The sequence below is a fragment of the Aquarana catesbeiana genome, linkage group LG02, assembly GCF_042186555.1.
Source record: "Aquarana catesbeiana isolate 2022-GZ linkage group LG02, ASM4218655v1, whole genome shotgun sequence".
Lineage (NCBI taxonomy): Eukaryota > Metazoa > Chordata > Amphibia > Anura > Ranidae > Aquarana > Aquarana catesbeiana.
Window position 1 is genome coordinate 63,671,083 of NC_133325.1, and position 21,693 is coordinate 63,692,775.

Genomic DNA, 21,693 nt, shown 5'->3' on the forward strand with positions numbered 1-21,693 from the left:
GGTAGTGAGTCAGTCAACAGTAACGGGATTTAAACATTCTTGGGACAAACACTAGGCTATACTAATATAGCAAAAAAAAAAAAATACCCCAAAACCAACAAAAACAAAAAAACACAAAAACAAATTGACCACTTGGTCTTTTTTTCTGCCATCATTTTTATATGTTTCTCTAGTTCTTCTAAATAAGAGACAATGAGGAGCTATGCATTCCAGCAGTAGAAGGCAGGGGTGCTAACCATTTAGTCCCCATGCTGCTCTGGTTGACCTTGTTATACTTCTGCCATTGTCACAGTTCACATCAATCCCTGGTGTTGGGGCTGTGACAGTTCTGAAGTTTTATTTTATTTTTATTTTTTTGTGCTTTGAATTTCTTTTGTCCTTTTGGTTTTGAGAGATTGGACAATAGAATGCTTCCTATTTTAAGATTGTTTAATTGAGTTTATATCCTGTTTATAATAAGTACACTTCATTCCAGACCGATATCTATTGAAGATAGGGGTTTTAAATTTTATATGTATATATAAACAGTTCAGGACATGGGAATGTAGTAGAGTGTTGTTGTCAAGAACAGTATGGAAGACTGAGGCAGATTTATGAAAACTGGAATAGTTACATATATAATATACAATTCCTTTTATATACATATAGGGGTTGATATACTTAGGCTCGGTTTCCACTAGTGCAACTTGTCATGCGACTTGGGACTGCAAAGTCGCATGACAAGTCGTACTCCATGATTTCCAATGAGTACCGTTCATATCTGTGCTACTTCAAGTCGCAGCAAGTTCAAAGTAGTCCCTGCACTACTTTGGTCCCACTTTGATGCGACTTGAGGTCCAAGAATACACAGGCATTGCTTCAAGTCACATCACAAAAAATCGCACGACTCAGGTCACAATAGTGGAAACTTAAAGACTAAAACTGGAGAGTGCAAAATCTGGTGCAGCTCTGCATAGAAACCAATCAGCTTCAAGGTTTTTTGTCAAAGCTTAATTGAACAAGCTGAAGTTAGAAGCTGATTGGCTACCGTGCACAGCTGCACTAGATCTTGCACTTTCCATTTTCAACCCCATTGCCTTTGTTTTACAAATAAACATTTAAAGCTGAACTCTGGGTATATATAAAAGATACAATCTAAAACAACTCTGTAATAATTATTACATCAGTTAATGTAAGCAATGTATATACCTGGGGAGAATCTAAGAATCAGAGAGGTGAAAGACGCACAGGTCCACAGAATGAAGGAAGCATGAGCAGGTGAATGCTTGCACTGCTGGTCCTCAGGTACAGCTTCCTCTCCAGGAAGGAGAACAATGAGCACCGCAATGAGACAAGCGGCCAAAAGCAGTATTTCACTGCAGACATACAGCTATGAGATGTAAGGCATGGGAAGTGCACTTTCAAGCAATAAAAAAAAAAAAGAACAGGGATTCTAATCCTTCCTACTTTAGTCAAAACTTTAAAATAATGTTTTTGACTTTAAATGCACTGTAACAAAAAAAATAATGATTTTAGATCATTTTTTATGAGTGTTTTTGAATATGGAGAAGAGATGGGAAGAGCCCATAAGCACCTAGCATTTGGTTGGGAAAATATCTAGCCGGTAGCTTTGTCCCCAAGAGAATAGTCAGCCAGGCTTAGCCTGGAAATTTTGTGAAAGGCCTACAGACATTCAAACGATCCCCGATGTGAGCTTTTTCTGAACTTCATGGGAAACGTTCTACGCAGCCTCTTCAATGTAGTCTATATAGAGATTATCATTTCACTAAAACTCTTCTTTGCATAATCTCGAAAGGTTCAGCACTCTTGTATGGAGGTCATTGTGGAGTCTGTAAAACATTTTCTTGGCAACAAATACAAAGTTAAATGTTTGTTAGTATTTACACTGACACAGGCTTCAGTCAGAAAACACATCCACCAAATGCGTTTTCAAGCTAAAAGCATTAACAGATGAGATGAGGTTATGTTAAGTTTTCAGATCCGTCTCTCGTGATTGATTTCACAGCTGTTTGTGGTCTGAGTAAATGTGTGACCACTATTTTTATTTTATGTTAGTTGATTACACATTTGTGTATTATTTTCCTATAGTGACTGGTTTTATACAAGCCATTGAGATCTTTAAAAAAAATAAAAAATAATAGCTGATACTGTATGTGGTTGCTATGGGCAATTCCAAGGTTATCTCTGCAGAATTTGGCTTAGTTTAAACCATCATTCTTCTTTGCTGTTTTATCTACTATTGCCCCCTCCTGTACCACATTTGCAAACTTATATTTTTTTGCAAATAAGTTTTTTTGTTTTTAAACAAAATCACTGGAGCTTCGACATTTCTCACCTCAGTGGGAATGACTTTGCCGCAGCTGCCCACAGCCTTCTGCGCATCATACATCCCAAGAGGCCTCTGGGCAATCACATTGCACATGTGGCAGGTAATGTCATTAGGGAGCTGTTTGCAAGAGACAGCCAGCTGCCCGATGAAGAAGAGAAGATGGCCACAGTGGTGGATTACACCAGACAGCTTTGGTATCGCTAGGTGTGTATGAATGTTTTTTTAGGAGAGCCCAGCACACAAAAAAAGAGGAGAAAGTGAAGTTGATGTTCATTTTCTACAGCAATGCTGAGAAAATGTGAAGGCAGTGGATGGAAAATGTTTCTCCCCCTATTCACCCAGACCCCACTGTAGTACTTCTCAATAAGAAGCCCACAGAACTAACACACCGGCAGTATAAACATATCCTGCTGGTTACTATAGCAGCCAAACAGATCCTAGAGAAGTCTTGGAAGACCCCTAACCTTTGTGTCCTTGCAGTAAAACTTAAGATAAGGCAAGCTATGATTCATGCCAAAATTGAGGCTGCTCTCACAGGCAAAGTTACAAATTTGAAGCTCTCTGGAGTCCCTGGGTGACCTATTACCTTCCAAAGGACTTTGACGGGTCTTTATTGCTCCCCTAAATATGCAACATACTTCACTTGGATACTGAAGCATTGAAGCCTCCTTTTTCCAGCAGCCTCCCATGGTTCCCCGCTCCTGCTTTCCTCTTTTACCCCATTATCCTAGACCCCCTCCCTTTCTACCCCCCTCTTCACCCACCTTTTCTTTCCTCTACTTTGCTTTCATTTCCAAACTATTCTTATTCTAGTTCTCTCTTCTTACTATTCAAAGGACCACCAGGGTCACTGGCCCTTTCCATGCACAGGCATGCTACCGTAATATTTGAATATCCTCTACCGTAACACTCATACTAGTGGTTTTACCTATTTGTTATATGTATACCGGTCTCATGTAGCCCATCCTACATCTTTGAGATGTTATTTTTTTTATTCCTCCATGTTTTGTACCTGAGAACTACCTTCTATCAACATCATTCTAGTGTACCCCGATGGCTGCTTTTGTACTTTGCTGAAGACTGTTATATTTTGATGTAATGTTTGCATTATCTTGTAGCTTGTTCTTATCCTAATAAACAAATTGAACAAGGAAAACTTTCTCCAACAGCGAATGTGGTTTTCATTCTGGAAAATTACATTTATTCAGAAATTAAATGTTGCGAATAAAATTTTGAAGTACTTTTGAGCAACATTCATCATCAAAAGAACTGGTGAGAATTATTTGTATGAATGTTCGTACGAACATTTGTTTGAAAATCCACTAATGTATGGGGTAGATGCTTAAGGGAGGAACAAAGTACTAGTTAACTAAAGAGTATGTTATATTTTCTGGAAAACTACTTTTATTTTCCAAGGGTCAACAATTTTTAGTTTTGGATAGAGAAAGGGAGAGTAAGATTTCCCTTTGATTCCTGTTCCAGTGGTGGGTAATCACTTCAATGAAGATGCAAGGAGCAGAAAATAACACTCTTTTTTCAGTCGAGTGGGGAAGGGTGTTAACCTCAAGTTTCTATGGCTGTTTGTGTACCCATTGGGTAGATTTACCTTCAGTTTCTGTCCAAGTGACACCTCATGTGTCTAGGTTTTACAGGATGTTATCAGGATAGGGAAGGCAAACTGATGCCGCCCTAGGTGAGTGACTGACTCTCACATGTTGTGAACTGGAACCCAGGGTGCTGCACAGCTCGTCTGTGAGATTCACTAACTTGCACAAGTCCAGAATATTGCTGCACTTCTCGGTATCTTTATTGAAGCATTAAAATGACATCACAGGTATGACAGGAACATTAAAAGGTGATGCGTTTCATGCTAAATTCAGCGCTTACTCAAACCAGGTTTGAGTAAGCGCTGAATTTAGCGCGAAATGCGTCACCTTTTAATGTTCCTGTCATACCTGTGATATAATTTTAATGCTTCAATAAAGATACCAAGGAGTGCAACAATATTCCAGACTTGTGCGTGTTACTGAATCCATCAGGATAGAGAGTGGGGTTGTAGAGTATAAGGGTGCATTTACACTTGCAAATGCACCCTGGCTACATTTAGCTGCGAGAACTCCAGCGCGGCTTCCCATAATTAGCTGCGGTTAGACAGCTCCATTGAAAGCAATCAGAGACTGCTGGCTCTTGCAGCTAATCTTGTCCACTTGCATGTAATCTCTAAAGCAGCGATTATTTCCAAATAATTGATCCTGGATGCAGGCAGTCTCCTCTCAAGGGTGCTGGCTTTCTGCAGCTAATCGTGGGAACCCTCACTGTGGTTCTCGCAGCTAATCACAGCCAGGCAGCATTCGCAATTTTGAATGCACCCTTTCCCTTTCCGGTTCTATCCAAAACTAGAAAATGTCTCTTCTACCATAGAAAATTACTGCTCCCTAATGGTCACTGCCTATTTTATATACTCCTCTCCCCCCACCATTCTAGCCCCACCAACTAGTGATAACAAATCAAATCTGCACTCCTCCCAACTTATCCTAGCCTAATACTATAATGTGGTAGCCCCAGAGATGCCTGGTCCCAACCCAGTCAAACCTCCCTTGCACTAACTGACTCAGAAGAGCTGTTTTTCGAGTACTTTGCTCCAGGCCCGTCTCTGCTGGCTCAGTTGGCTTTAGATCACTAAATCTGTTCTATGGTTAAAGATTTCAGCCACCACTGCTTTACCTGCTGTTGATGCTTAGAATAGACCTCTAGCAGAGGTTGAGTGCCATTACTTTTCTACGTTTCTATGATTAAATATATACTGTACGCCATTATACAAATGCTGTCTCTGCAGCCAGGCTATTAAAATCAGCAGGTGGTCACAAACCATTACAATTCAAGCAAAAATGTCATGTATGCTAAAAGCTATATTTTCTCATAGATCCTTTGAAATGGCTAGAACCAACAGGCTCAGTGGCCCTTTCCATGCTCAGGCATGCTACCGTAATATTTGAATATCCTCTACCGTAACACTCATACTAGTCGGTTTTACCTATTTGTTATATGAATACCGGTCTCATGTAGCCCATCTTACATCTTTGAGATGTTATCTTTTTTATTCCTCCATGTCTTGTACCTGAGAACTACATTCTATCAACATCATTCCAGTGTACCCCGATGGCTGCTTTTGTACTTTGCTGAAGACTGTTATATTTTGATGTAATGTTTGCATTATCTTGTACCTTGTTCTTATCCTAACAAATTGAACAAGGAAACTTTCTCCAACAGCGAATGTGGTTTTCATTCTGGGAAATTACATTTATTCAGAAATTAAATGTTGCAAACAAACTTTTGAAGTACTTTCGAGCAACATTCATCATCAAATGTACTGATGAGAATTTTCGTATGAATGTTCGTAGGAACATTTGTTTGAAGATCCACTAATGTGTGGGGTAGATGCTTAAGGGACGATCAAAAACGACTAATTTACTGAAGAGTATGTTATATTTTCTGGAAAACGACTTTTATTTTGCAAAGGTCACCAATTTTTAGTTTTGGATAGAGAAAGGGAGAGTAAGATTTCCCTTGGATTCCTGTCCCAGTGGTGGGTAATCACTTCAACAAAGATGCAAAGAGCAGAAAATAATATTCTTTTTTTTCAGTCGAATGGGGAAGGGTGTTAACCTCACATTTCTATGGCTGTTTGTGTACCCATTGGGTAGATTTACCTTCAGTTTCTGTTCAAGTGACACCTTATGTGTCTAGGCTGCTAGAATGCAGGGAAGAGCTGCATGCTGCATTGGTAAGAGGACATTCCACGCTAAAACTGCCTAAATACATAGCACTTCAAGTAACCATTTTACTTTGCCCAGCATAGGGAAAAGAAAGGGACACTTTAGGTCTAACCTAACCATTCTGATTCTTCCTCCCCCATTTTATTTCAATTATTTCAATCAGCCTCCCCAAGGACAGTAGCCGATAAACCCACGCTCTCATATTTGCTGATGATTTCCCCTTTGACATAAGTTGATGATCGCAGCGTATGGAAGCATTCCCAGCACCTGGTGGAAAAGTGAGAGAAGGATTCAGAAGCCAGCAGTGAATGGCGGCTGAACTGAGGTTCCTTGGGGCAGTCTAGAATTACGCCTTTATAATGCTGACTAGCCTGTATGCCCTGATTATTTCCAGCTTAACTGGCAGATCTCTGATTCATTCTCTGCATTGTCTTCCTCTTTTCTTGTTGGGAAAGCTATTAGCTCTCAATTTACCACACAATCTGATTTAGAATGAACCGAAGCCCCTGTGCCGATCATATTTTTCCGTTTTGGGTTTCTCTTGTGTCATGGTCCCTTCGCTCCTCATCCTTAGGTTACATTCCCAGTTTCTCCCTCTCTGTATTCCATTGCAGTTGACCACCATGCGATAAATATTAATAAAGCCTTGGATATTTGTGGTCTGTATAAAACACCAAAATCTAATAAAATGTTTGAATTTGTAATTTTTGCTGTCAAATGTTGAAGAGTTTGGCAGAAAAGGAGGAGGAAGGGGATTTGAAACAAAACAAAACTGAAATCTTTGTGCAATAAAAGTTGTACACGTATCTTGGAGTGACCATTTCCTTCTCCCCACACCAAGAGGGTCATGGCCTTTTCTCTTGGTGGGTGGTACATAGATTTGGAATGCTGCCTCTCAATGTGTGTTCCAATGGTACCATGTTGCCCCTGCTTGACATCAGTAAAGTAAACCTAAACCCCTAAAGTAGTTGTAAACCTCAGACATAAAATATGAACAAAGCATATCCCTCTGTAGTGTGTGCTTGTCTCTATTAAGAGCACAAAGTGTCATTTCTGTCTGCTGCTCTGTTCCTCTGCTTTAAGCATGGGTCACTTCTGAAAAGTTTTTCCTGCCCCAAGAAAAAAATGGTGACAGGGGTAGGACCTCCAGCTAATTGACAGCCTCAGCTCTGTTCCTATGTGCTGTGTATAGGGTGTGTGTCCTTTCCCTCCAATCAGCTCTCAGAACTCTTCTCACTGATGTAACTAAAGAGATCCTGTGTAAATTCTGCACTTTGAATGCATGTAGGGGAAAAACAGCTATAGATAAACAGGTAAAACTTATGTAGGTGGATTTGTTTCATCTCTGTGTATCACCTGAGGCCAGTCACTTTACTAGGTATATGTGAGGGTTTAGAACCACTTTAACTGGAAGACATTAAAATTGATCTAAACCTAAAACATTTTTGTTTAGATAGAAAGGGAAAAGGTTAAAACCCCTGTCAGGCTTTACTACCATGCAGGCCTCTATTAAGACATATCCCCTCACTTCCTGTTCTTGGGGACAACTATTTACTAGACAGGAAGCGGGGGTAAAGCTGTAATTAAATATGAAAGGTTGGGTTTACGTATTTTTTAAAGTCCAGCTCCAACCAAAACTTGTTATTTCTTTCTAGATAGAGCAGAAAGGTTAGAGCTTCTGCCAGGTTTTAATGCCACCCGTGTCCCCCTTGGGAAGATCTCATGTCAGGATAGTGGTGTGTGAAGTGATGGGATATCTCTCCAACGGGGACACAGACGGATGTGTTTTACTATAGTGAGGAAGGATTAGAACTTGTGGCAATATTTTTAGTGCTGTCTCTTGTTCCAGGGACCCATCATTGCTTGAGGGCTCTTAACCCTATCTTATTGTAATTGTCTATTAACCTCCCCCAGTAGCTTCACTTGACCCAGATTCTGCATTGTCAGACAGACTCCAAATATGATATCTGCTTTACAGGGGCTGCCACTGCTGACCTCCTTTTGAAAATGCTAGCTGCTGAATCAATGACTTCAAAACTTTCTTTTTGGAGATTGATCTATAACGGGTATCCAGGGCAGAAGTTCTGACTTAACTCTCACTTTTCTGATCTGCATGCTTATTCCATGTCAGTGACATATTGAAGCTACAGACAGCCAGGCATTCACATTTTTAGCAGGATTCAGCTGTTTGGGCTGTGCATGGCTAGCTTTAGTCCACTTTTGGTGTATTTATGTTTAGCAGGTTCTGATGTTCTCTTTTATCACCCCTGAAAAGCCAAGCACTTACCTACATTATGCTTGATCCACCAAGATATTTAGCGTGTGGCATGCTCAGTACCTCAGTTTCTGCCATGGACTTTAGATGTCCTACTGGAATAAACATAAATCTTAGTATGCATGTGCTGGGAAAAAGGACCTGCCAGTGAAAGTTTTAATGAAGAGGTTTCCCAGTGACAAGCAGGCCACAGTGAGGTTCTCAGTAGAGAGGAGACATCACTTGTCAGGGTTCATCAAGGTGGGTATTAGAGCGCACTATATAAGCCCACCAAAAGTGGATTTACACGTTAAGTGACCACAGCTTAGGTCCCAACTGTCCCTCCTGGAATCAAAACCTTCTGTTCCTCTTTTTAGTCTAATGCAGTGGTTCTCAACTCCGGTCCTCGGGACCCACTAACAGGCCAGAATTTATGTATTACCTTGGGGAGATGCAGACTAGAATACTGCAATCACTGAGCAGCAAATGATATCACCTGTGATGTATTTCAGTTATCCTGCAAACCTGGCCTGTTAGTGGGTCCTGAGGACAGGAGTTGAGAACCACTGGTCTAATGGATGGATGTATGTGTGTATATAAATGTTTAGTTGTGTCCAACTCTTGGTGATTTAATGGCCCAACTATCTGGGCTCCATATTAGATACACTTGAAAGCCTTTTTTCCCCATAACATTTTATTGGTGATTTTTTTTTGCGAGGTAGGTTGGCACATCTTTCCTCAACCATCTCCAATTGCTCGGCATGAGGAAGGTAATAACACATGTGCTTAACAAATTTTTACACACATATCAGGGCCAATTTAGCCAATTAACCTACCAGCACATGGAGGTAACCAGAATACCTGCAAGCTAAGGGAGGAAATGCAAACTCCATGCAGAATCTGATGTGTAGACCCGATATGTATGTCAGGGCTCGACAAATTCCAGGCGCCAGGTCACCATGGCGACAAGAAGTTTCATCCTGTGCCTGGGCTGCCGCCTGAATGCTGCCCACACCACGCGTGCACCCCTCACTGGGTAGAGGTGGTTGTTGACACAGAAGTGACAACACATGTTGACAGTCCCCATTGACAGTTTTCCCGGCCATTAAGTCCAGGAAAAAAGGTTAAGTAGTGTGATGTGCATTGCATTACATTTAGTGGAGTACAGGGGAGACATGCAGGGTCTTTTAGATGTCTCAATAAAGAGAACCTGTCACCAGAAAAAAGTTAAAAAATGTTTATTTTAATTGTAAAAATTTTGAGGCAACCCTCCACCACATATACGCACGTACAAACATAAACGCATATGGAGGGGCACCTACGCCTGACGACGTTGATTGCGAATACATGTTACATATCGCGGGGCATGCTGGAATGAGAGCAATAATTCTAGCAGACCTCCTTTGTGATGCTAAACTGATGACTTATAGGGGGGTTTTAAAGCATCGCCTATGGAAAATATAGGGTACTAACATGTTTAAGGTTTGACATGTTGGGTATCTTTTTACCTGGTGCAACCTTGGCTTTTATATTTTACCAATAAAATTGGGAAATATATTGCGTTTGTGCCCCCTTATACCTTATAATGTGTTTTTTTTTTACGTAAATTTAGAAAATCTAAATCTTTGCCGTAATATTGTGTCACATAAAACTATCACTAATATATTCTCCAGGGTTTCTGCTTTCAGAAAATCAGAAAATATATAATGTTTGGGGTTTTTATGTAATATTCAGGCCTAAAATCATTTTTTAAACGTGTTCAAAAAACACAAAAGGGTTCTGGCTGTGAAAGGGTTAAAGGATAAGTTCATCTTCGAGAACGTGCTACGTGTTCCACCTGTAAGATTTGTTGGTTTAAAAAAAACTGTCTCCTAACTTTTTTAGCTTGCTCCTAGAATCAAAGCAAATTTGTCAAGCCCTGGTGTATGAACATTAACTACCGGTAGTGTTATATTACACTTAACTGTTCATCTAATATTTAAATCAGACTTCCTCAAACTCTTATACACAGAGGAACCCTTGAAATAACTTTCTGGTCTCAGGGAACCCCTGTTAAAAATGACTATATCCCAACTCATGATGAGTGTAATGGTCAGTGGGAAGAGTGTTCCTTACATTTGTGGTCATTGGGAAGAATTTCCTCCTACAGATAGCTACAAAGTCATTGGTGTCATTGAGAACTTATCTGCGAGAAAAAAAATTGGTCATTGCTCAAGGAACCCCTAGCAAAAATTGGAGGAACCCTAGGGTTGCACAGAACCTTGGTTGAGAAACCCTGATCTAAATGATTGCATCTATTCCTATTTTAAAATCCTGTATACAGGAAGGAAGTGGTAAAAAAAAAAGCATTTGTGGGCTTAACCAATTGTTTTTTGCCTTTGTACTCTTTATAGTTCCACAAAACCAGGGGCTGTGCAGGGGTATGTCCTTTGCCTACATATGTTGTTTTAAAAGGCATCCCTCTTCCCATCTCAAAAAAGTTGGGAGGTAAGCCATCTATTGTTATTCCAAAAATTAACAAATTCTTATATGATTCTATATTCAGTAAAGATTGCTGATCTTGGTAATCTTATGCCCCGTACACATGATTGGATTTTCCGACAACAAAACCGTGGATTTTTTTCCAAAGGATGTTGGCTCAAACTTGTCTTGCATACACACGGTCACACAAATGTTGGCCAAAAAATTCCGAACTTGAGAACGCGGTGACGTACAACACATACGACGAGCCGAGAAGTTCGATAGCCAGTGCGGCCCCTTCTGCTTGATTCAGAGCATGTGTGAACTTTTGTGCGACAGACTTGTGCACACACGATCGGACTTTCCGACAACAAGTTTTGTTGTCGGAAAATTTGAGAACCTGCTCTCAAACATTTGTGTGCGGAAATTCCGACAGCAAATGTTCAATGGAGCATACACACGGTCTGACTTTCTGACAGCAAAGCTCACATCGAACATTTCCCGTCGGAAAATCCAACTGTGTGTACGCAGCTTTAGAATAGCAGCTTTTTGGTGAATCCATGGGCAAGTCTTCACCAACTGAAATTTGAGATTGCGTCCTGAGCAGTCTATAGCACATTCCAGTCCAGCTTTTCTCAACCTTTTCAACACAGAGGCACCTTTGAAATAACTTTCCAGTCTCAGGGAACCCCTGTTAAAAATGACTATATGTACAACTCATAATACATTAGTGTGATGGTCAGTGGGAAGAATGCTCCTTACAGATAGCTAAAAAGATCAATGGTATCCGTGGGAACTTATCTGAGAGACAGAAATTGCTCAAGGAACCCTTAGCAACCTCTGGATGAACTTTATGGTTCCATGGAACCCTGGTTGAGAAACTCTGTTCCAGTTTATCAAACATACTCTTTATCTAATTTATATTGAATGTATTTACAAGATTTTTTTCCCTTCCATGCTTTGTCATCTTTTTTTGCTTCTGCGATTTTCATTAAATACCAGCAACTCACATAAAGAAGTACCAGCATGATGTTTGGCACTGAGTGCATCTGTAGCTAAGTAATGCACTTAGCATCATTACAAGCCTTAAATGCACTCATTGAGGACGCTAATTGCATTTTAAATTGGTTTGTTTTTCAGTTGAATAGGCCAGAATGCACTGAAAGACAAAGAAAACAAAGTGAGAGAGAAGTAAAAAAAAAATAAAAGAAAAAAAAACACTAGTTTCCTCAATTATAAAGCTCTCATATAGAATTTGGAACTTTGGCTAAGTAAGACCGTATACAATGCAGTTCATGAACTGCGTGTCACTGTGTTAATCATTATCACTGTAGTCGGAGTGTAATTGTTGCAGCAGAGATAGTGTTCAGGCGTGAGTGTTCTTGAAAAGGATCTTCACCACTTCATAGTTACATAGTTAGCCAGATTAAAGTCCATCCAGTTCAACCGATAGAAAAAATAAATAAATAGAATAAATGAAAAGAAAATTTTCATATATAAAAATTTATACATACATCTGATCTAAATGAAGGCAAAACAAAAAAAGAAATACTAAAAATATGTAGAAAACCACCATATACAGAATCCTATACCTGCAGTTGATGTACAGTAAAGAAAAAAAAAATTGAAAAAAAAAAATATAAATAGAAAACTTCCATATACAAAATCCTATACCCACAGTTGATCCAGAGGAAGGCAAAAAAACATATAAAAGTATGGTCCAATTTGCTCCAGTGGGGGAAACATAAATTGCTCCATTCACAATTGCAGTTACATACAGGAAATCCAGCAGGAGTTAGATGCAGGAGGAGGCCCCATTGAAAGCCTTAGGAGTCTGACAGCTTCCACAGCAAATCGTAGCCACTTGCATGTACTCGCTGATGGAGCGATTACCCGTGAATGATTGGCCCTGGGTGCAGACTGTATGTTGGGTCTCCAGCATGTCATTGCAAATGTCCCTATTTGCAGGTGTGAATAGGGACTTAATCCCCCGAAAGGCAAACAGATATTCCCTGGATCAACAATAGCTGTTGTTTTTATCTATAAATATTAAAATGTATTTTTTTTTCCCGTAAATTGGCACATATATATTTTACTTGGGTTACCCATGACTAACATACTCACCCATCTACCATTCTGCTGCTGTACACCAGTTACCATGTTGCTATCATTTTTTATAATGCCACCAGTAGCCGGCTGTCTCTTCCTGGTTCTTGCAGCCAGCCCCCTGATGACGCGCATGCAGAGCCAGCCCCCTGATGACGCGCATGCAGAGCTAGCACCCTGGTGATGCACATGCACAACAGCCCCCTGATGACACACATGCAGAGCCAGCACCCTGATGTCATATCATGGTGCATATGCAGTGGATTTCCCCAGAGATTCCTGGGATGAAATGAGTATCCTACGAGGCAGCGGGGGATTTATTACATAGGCAAGAATCCGGTGTTTACAAAAAAAAACAGAACACAATCTGTGACTGTGAAAATAGCACGAAGGGAAGTAATTTACAGTGCCTTAAAAAGGTATTTATTCCCCTTGACATTTTGTCATGTTACAACCAAAAACTTAAATCTATTTTATTGGGATTTTATGTGATAGACCAACACAAAATGGCACATAATTGTGAAGTGGAAGGAAAATAATAAATGGTTTTCAATTTTTTTTACAAATAAATATCTAAAAAGTGTGGCGTGCATTTGTATTCAACCCCCTTTATTCTGATACCCCTACATCTAAAATTTTGTGAAACCAATTGCCTTTAGAAGTCACCTGATTAGTAAATAGAGTCCACCTGTGTGGAATTTAATCTCAGTATAAATACAGCTGTTCTGTGAAGCCATCAGAGGTTTGTTAGAGAACCTTAGTGTACAAACAGCATTGTGAAGGCCGAGGAACACACCAGACAGGTCAGGGATAAACTCGTGGAGAAGTTTATTGCAGTTTTAAAAAAAATATCCCAAGCTTTGAAAATCTCACAGAGCACTGTTCAATCCATCACCCGGAAATCAAAAGAGTATGGCACAACTGCAAACCTACCAAGACATGGCCTTCCACCTAAACTGACAGGCCGGGCAAGGAGAGCATTCATCAGAGAGGCAGCCAAGAGGCCCATGGTAACTCTGGAGGAGCTGCAGAGATCCACAGCTCAGGTGGGAGAATCTGTCCACAGGACAACTATTAGTCTTGCACTCCACAAATTTGGCCTTTATGGAAGAGTGGCAAGAAGAAAGCCATTGTTGAAAGAAAGCCATAAGAAGTCCTGTTTGCCATGTGGGGGACACAGCAAACGTGGAAGAAGGTGCTCTGGTCAGATGAGATCAAAATTTAACTTTTTGGTCTAAAAGCAAAATGCTATGTGTGGTCAAAAACTAACACTGCACATCACCCTGAATACACCATCCCCACTGTAAAACATGGTGGTGGCAGCATCATGTTGTGAGGATGCTTTTCTTCATCAGGGACAGGGAAGCTGGTCAGAGTTGATGGGAAGAGGGATAAAGCCAAATACAGGGCAATCTTAGAAGAAAGCCTGTTATGCCCCGTACACACGGTCGGATATTGATCGGACATTCCGACAACAAAATCCTAGGATTTTTTCCGATGGATGTTGGCTCAAACTTGTCTTGCATACACACGGTCACACAAAGTTGTCGGAAAATCCGATCATTCTGAACGCGGTGACGTAAAACACGTACGTTGGGACTAAAAACGGGGCAGTAGCCAATAGCTTTCATCTCTTTATTTATTCTGAGCATGCGTGGCACTTTGTGCGTCGGATTTGTGTACACACGATCGGAAATTCCGACAACGGATTTTGTTGTCAGAAAATTTTATAGCCTGCTCTCAAACTTTGTGTGTCGGAAAATCCGATGGAAAATGTGTGATGGAGCCTACACACAGTCGGAATTTCCAACAACAAGGTCCTATCACACATTTTCCGTCGTAAAATCTGACCGTGTGTACGGGGCATAAGAGTCTGCAAAAGACTTGAGACTGGGGCAGTGGTTCAACTTCCAGCAGGACAATGACCCTAAACGTACAGCCAGAGATACAATGGAATGGTTTAGATTGGGGGTCAGCAACCTGTAGATCGTGATCTACCAGTAGATCGCGGACAGGTGACTGGTAGATCGTGCCCTTCACCTCTTATCGCGGCCTCCAGAGTGATGCCAGCAGCATGAAAGAAGAGTGAAAAGTGATCTGAGTGTGTTTGACAGGTGGTGAGGAGGCAATATGTTGCCTCCTCACCAACTGATTTAAAAACGATTGCCGTGCAATGCACGCAAATGCAACATAGTAGTACGAACATTTTATGTTTAAATCAGGTGTGAGGAGGCGACACTGGGTAAAACTGGCCCTGGGGATTTTTTACTTCTCCCTTGTTGTTCAGGTAGATCCCCACCTCTTTAAGGTTGCCTACCCCTGGTTTAGTTCAAAGCATAGTCATGTGTTAGAATGGCCCAGTCAAAGTCCAGACCTAAATCCAATTGAGAATCTGTGGCAAGACTTGAAAATTGCTGTTCACAGATGCTTTCCATCCAATCTGACAGAGCTTGAGCTATTTTGCAAAGAAGAATGAACAAAAATGTCACTCTCTGTAATTGCAGTGAAAGGTGGTTCTACAAAGTATTGAATCAGGGGGGCTGAATACAAATGTACCCCACACTTTCACATATTTATTTGTAAAAAAAAACTTTGAAAACCATTTATCATTTTCCTTCCACTTCACAATTATGTGCCACTTTGTGTTGGTCTATCACATAAAATCCCAATAAAATACATTTATGTTTTTGGTTGTAACATGACAAAATGTGGAAAATGTCAAGGGGTGTAAATACGTTTGCAAAGCACTGTAATGGAAAGTGGGTAAAGAGAGTGAAGGTCGTCTTTAATGAAATGTTTGTTACACGTGATGGACTTGAATGCATCCTTTTGTCAATCCACCCAAAAGTCAGAAGCATATTTGTATAACTTGACTTATCATCACAAAGGTTCTATTCCATTTTCTTTTTTTGTAAAAGTTTTCTAAAATTTGTCAGATGTCCCTGATCTTTTAAAATAATGCTTTATTTTTTCCATTTGTATATATTTTTTGTCACTTTGTTAAAGCTAAACTCCTGGCAAACAGCTAAATACACAGCTTGAAGACATTTTTACCCAAGATTTACCCAGCTTTGCCACACAACAAAGTCCTTTGACTGAGCCTGTATATAAAGTCACAACTTTTTTATAAACTTTGGATAGAATGTGGAAGGTTTAGTAACGTTGTCAGGTATCGGCAAAAGATATATAGAAAGAAATCCCACAACAACGTTGGACTTTAATGGCACTGGCATTAAACATAACCCTTATATATAAAAAACAAAATCTTTATCTACAATTCATAATAAAAACACTTTTGCATATACACATAGTTTACAAATCAGGCAACAGTGCTTCACACAAGAGTCTAGTAGAAGGTATACCCCAAAGGAACCAAAGCAAATTCACTTATATAAAGTAGCTTATACAAAGTAGATAGAAGTGTTTAGGTCCGAATTCATAGGTCAACGCATTTTAACCTACTGCGTAGCTTACGCAGGACCATAGCATGTGGAGTAATGATAGTAAATATATATATATATATATATATATATATACACAGTATATAAATATAACATATATAATGTATAAATGTTATTAATGTTAATTTTATTTTTGTTCCAGGAAAAAAGAAAATGATGGAATGGCTATAACCATGGATATCTTGGGAGACACATCGATATCTCCCTCCTATATGATCTTTTTGTTTTTAAATTTCTTTTTCAAATTATGCATTGGTATCCAAGGACCCTCACCACAGATCTTCCAGTTTACATACCCCACATACAATGCCACTGTTTACGAAAATTCTGCTGCCCGGACGTACCTCAACAGTCAAACGAAAATTGGAATCAAGTTAGCCAACCTATCCTGGGACATCAAGTACAGGATCATGTCTGGAGATGAAGAAGGTTTTTTTAAAGCAGAAGAAGTTGTAATCGGAGACTTTTGTTTTTTAAGGATTCGAACAAAAGGTGGAAATTCTGCCATCCTGAACAGAGAAATTCAAGATAGCTATTTATTATCAATAAAAGCATCAGTCAGGGGAGAAGACTTAGAGGCTTGGACAAAAGTTAACATTCAGGTCTTGGATATGAATGATCTCAGACCTCTGTTTTCCCCGACAACCTACTCTGTCACAATTGCCGAGAGTACACCGATAAGGACTAGCATTGCACAAGTTACCGCCACAGATGCCGATATTGGATCTAATGGAGAATTTTATTACTATTTTAAGAACAAAGTAGATCTATTCTCTGTTCATCCCACTAGTGGGGTTGTTTCGTTAAGTGGACGCTTAAACTACGATGAGAAAAACCGATATGACCTAGAAGTGTTGGCCGTAGATCGTGGGATGAAATTATATGGCAACAATGGCGTAAGCAGCACTGCCAAACTTTTTGTTCACATTGAACGTATTAATGAACATGCTCCCACAATCACTGTGGTCACTCACATTCCTTCCATGTTGGACGTGGATCCTACTTATGCCATAATTACCGTTGATGACATAGATGAAGGTGCAAATGGTGACATTGAGTCTGTTTCAATAGTGGCGGGAGATGCATTGCAACAGTTTTCTTTGGTTAAAGAGGGAAAATGGATGAACGAGTATAAAATCAAACAAAAAAGTCCTATTGATTGGGACACTTTTCCATATGGTGTTAACCTGACACTTCAGGCAAAAGATAAAGGGTCTCCTCAGAGATCTTCTGAAATGAAATATGTACATATTGCTAGCCCTAAAAAGGAAAAGGTGAAAGCTGAGTTTGAAAAAAATGTTTATGAAGTAACTGTCAGTGAGTTCTCGCCCCCTGGTGCTATTGTTGCAGTAGTGAAGGTGCAACCCATGACCATATCTGTGGAATACAAAATTTCTGAGAGTGAAGATTCTGAATATTTTAAGATTAATGCAAGAACAGGTCTTATCACCACAGCCCGTCATCTAAACTTGGCTGGGAAAGATACTTATGAAATCACAATTGTACAAAAAGGCAGTGATAGTAAAGCAAAAGTCATGATCAGGCTAGAAGATGCCAATGACCACATTCCTCAGTTCCAGCAAAGTTCATATGAGGCATTTGTCAATGAAAGTGTTCCCATTGGAACTAGCATTTTGATAGTTTCTGCTTCTGATATGGATAAAGGAGAAAATGGTTATATCACTTACAGTATAGCTAGCCTGAATTCTTTGCCTTTTGTCATAAACCAGTTTACGGGAACTATCAGCACCTCTGATGTTCTCGACTTTGAGTCTTCTCCTGAAAGTTACAGATTCGTTGTGAGAGCATCTGATTGGGGTTCCCCATATCGCCATGAAAGTGAAGTGAACATAACCATTCATATAGGGAATGTAAATGATAATAAACCATTGTTTGAAAAGGTAGCTTGTCAAGGAGTCATCTCCTTTGACTTTCCAACTGGTGGACATATCACAGCAGTCTCTGCAATCGATATAGATGAGTTAGAACTTGTCAAGTATAAGATAATTTCTGGAAATGAGCTTGGATTTTTCTACTTGAATCCTGATTCTGGGGTTTTACAACTTAAGAAATCTTTTATTAGTTCTGGTTTAAGAAACAGTAATTTTGCTCTTAAGATCACTGCTACTGATGGGGAATACTTTGCAGACCCCATGTTTGTTAACATAACCATTGTCCATGGCAAGGTACCTTCAAAGTATTTTGATTGTAAAGAAACAAGGGTTGCCCAGAAATTAGCAGAGAAGCTTCTAAAAAAGTCTAAAGCTAATGCCAAGCTTAATTATGAAGATGGTTTGTTTGATTTCTATTCAGTAAACCGACAACCACCCCAGTTTGACAAGTCATTTCCTTCGGATGTATCAGTGAAGGAGGACCTCTCTGTGGGAGCTTCTATCCTTAGGATTAAAGCTAGTGATCCAGATTCAGGGTTTAATGGAAAGGTACTTTACACAATTACAGATGGCAATATGGATAGCTGTTTTACTATTGACTTGGAATCGGGTCAACTGAGTGTTTTAATGCCGATGGACAGAGAAACAACTGATAAATATCTACTTAACATTACAGTATATGACCTAGGCAATCCCCAGAGGTCTTCATGGCGATTGCTAACTATCCATGTAAATGATGCAAATGATAACAATCCCATCTTCCTCCATGAAAGTTATTCAGCTAATGTCCTAGAGAGCACAAGCATAGGGACAGAATTGATTCAGGTAGAAGCTAGAGACAAGGATCTCGGTCCAAATGGTGAAGTCACTTACTCTATTTTAACAGACACAAAAAAATTTGCTATTAACAGCTCTACTGGAATAGTATATATAGCTGACCAACTGGACAGAGAGCTTATGTCCAACTACACTTTGAAAATTGAGGCGAGAGACAAAGCAGAAAATGGCCAGCAGCTTTTTTCAGTCGTCACATTAAGGGTCTACTTAGATGATGTCAATGATTGTTCTCCAGTTTTCATCCCTGTTAGCTACACTGCTAGGGTGCTTGAAGACCTTCCAGTTGGTACTGTCATCTCTTGGCTTGAGACGCAAGACCCTGACCTTGGCCTCGGAGGTCAAGTCCGTTACTCATTGGTGAATGACTACAATGGAAGATTTGAAATTGATAAAACCAGTGGTGCTATTCGCTTAAACAAAGAGTTGGACTATGAAAAGCAACAGTTCTACAATTTGACAGTAAGGGCTAAGGATAAGGGACGCCCAGTCTCTCTCTCATCTGTCTCTTTTGTGGAGGTTGAAGTGGTGGATGTTAATGAAAATCTGCATACTCCTTACTTTACGGATTTTGCTGTAACAGGATCTGTAAAGGAGAATTCACGTATCGGAACTAGTGTTTTGCAAGTTTTGGCGAGAGATGAAGATAATGGCCGTGATGGTGAAATACAGTACTCTATAAGAGATGGCAGTGGACTGGGAAGATTTAGCATTGATGAAGAAACTGGTAAGTGTATGAAAGTATATTCAGCTTTATGTTGCTTTTTAGATGGTGCATGCTAAAAGAATCTGCTAAACTCTAAGCAACCCATGCTGCCTAATGTGTATATTTGATATTATATTAATACTACCCCCTAATGTAAGCATAAAATACAACTGTGGCGCTTATATTGTGCAAAGATCATTTCTCTAATATTGTTTGAAAGCAGACAGAAGTGTTCTTTAAGGGGGGTTATAGAAAAATTGTAAATGCGCAATATTTGCAACCGTGGGTTCCAATCTCTAAAGCAGAGCTGCTTGGGCATGGTTTTTGTAGGACAAAAACTGTATTGACAGATTTAACATGGAACACCTCCTACTGGTGAAATTTGGTATTGTAGTGAGACCATTAAATGCAATGATTATTAATTTGCCATTATATTTCTCTAGTCTGGACCAGTCCACCAATCTAATCTAAGCAGTAGCTGGACAGGAATAATAATTACTTATAAATCTCAACTGCCAACTTGATCCCTGCTAGCATGCTGAGGAGAAGGACCCTTGCTCTCTGTTTGGAAACATTGGTCTCTGAAGATTTCCAACATGCCTCCTGCTGAGTCAGAGCTAGGGCTCTCCAATCAGCAGGGAGTTTTGCTGATTGCAGTGCTGTCTCAGCAGAAGTTGGTTCAAGGATAATGCCCAGTACACACGGTCGGACATTGATCGGACATTCCGACATCAAAATCATGGATTTTTCCTGACGGATGTTGGCTCAAATTTGTCTTGCATACACACGGTCACACAAAGTTGTTGGAAAATCCGATCGTCCTGAACATGGTGATGTAAAACACGTACTTCGGGACTATAAACGGGGCAGTAGCCAATAGCTTTCGTCTCTTAATTTATTCTGAGCATGCGTGGCACTTTGTGTGTCGGATTGGAAAATGTGTGATGGAGCCTACACATGGTCGGAATTTCCGACAATATGGTCCTATCACACATTTTCCATTGGAAAATCCTATCGTGTGTACAGGGCGTAACTCTTCAGCCTGTAGCAACCCAAAAAATCCCAAACTCAACAGCAATAGGGTTGATTTATTAAAGGCAAAAAAGCTGTTCTCTTTGCAAGGCGAGTTACACTTTGCAAGGAAATTTGCCCCAGAGCTCAGTGTTTGTAATTAAATTTTACTTTGCAAAGAATTCCCAATCACGTACAACAGAAATTTTACAAAACAGTATTTTTGCTTGCAAATACTTGGATGATGGAAGTCAGAAGACCTTTACCCAACTCCTCAAGCCCTCGTGAAAATTCCCTTGCAAAGTGAACAGAATATTTGTCTTTAGTAAACCGACCTTACCATGTCCAAATTGTAACATGAAGAAACTGCTGATCAATGGCTACTCCTTTTGATATCCCTTTTAAACTATACACTTGCTATGGCGGATATTATTTTATCTATACTGGAGTTTAAAAGCATACATCCATCTAAAAGTTTATACAGCTTGTGAAAATTGCTTTGTATCACTTCTAAAGTCTTTCTCTGCTTACACGTGGATTTTTTCTTGATTGAAGTTAAGTTGTCCCTTAGCTAAAGGTGCAAGCTGTAACTTTTTTTAAGGGACAGTTACTGAAAACTGATACAAGAGTTGACTTACCTGAAAGCATGTTAAATCTATAGCTTGGTCTGAGATATTTTTGATATTTTATAGCCTTTCCCAATGTAGGTAGGAAAATAATTGTGAGTGAATAGAGGGGAGGGATTGGAGGGTAGAGAGAAGAAAGGTCTTCCAACATTCACTTCAAAGTTAACTCTTAAAATGAGTTCTGCTACTGTGTGACTTTTTTCAGTTCCCTCAACAAAAGAAACAGCAAAGCATTAAT

At 39.8% G+C, this 21,693-nt stretch overlaps 1 protein-coding gene across 9 annotated transcripts in view; it reads left to right on the forward strand.

The window, feature by feature from the left end:
• Positions 1-21,693, forward strand: part of FAT3 (FAT atypical cadherin 3) — a 974,406-nt gene that overhangs the window by 335,821 nt on the left and 616,892 nt on the right. For all 9 annotated transcript variants that reach the window (XM_073612988.1, XM_073612979.1, XM_073612983.1 and 6 more), the window contains one exon: positions 16,529-19,839. In XM_073612988.1, coding sequence (XP_073469089.1) covers positions 16,548-19,839 — 3,292 coding nt within the window. In that variant the 5' untranslated portion in view covers positions 16,529-16,547. The remainder of the gene's footprint in view (positions 1-16,528; positions 19,840-21,693) is intronic.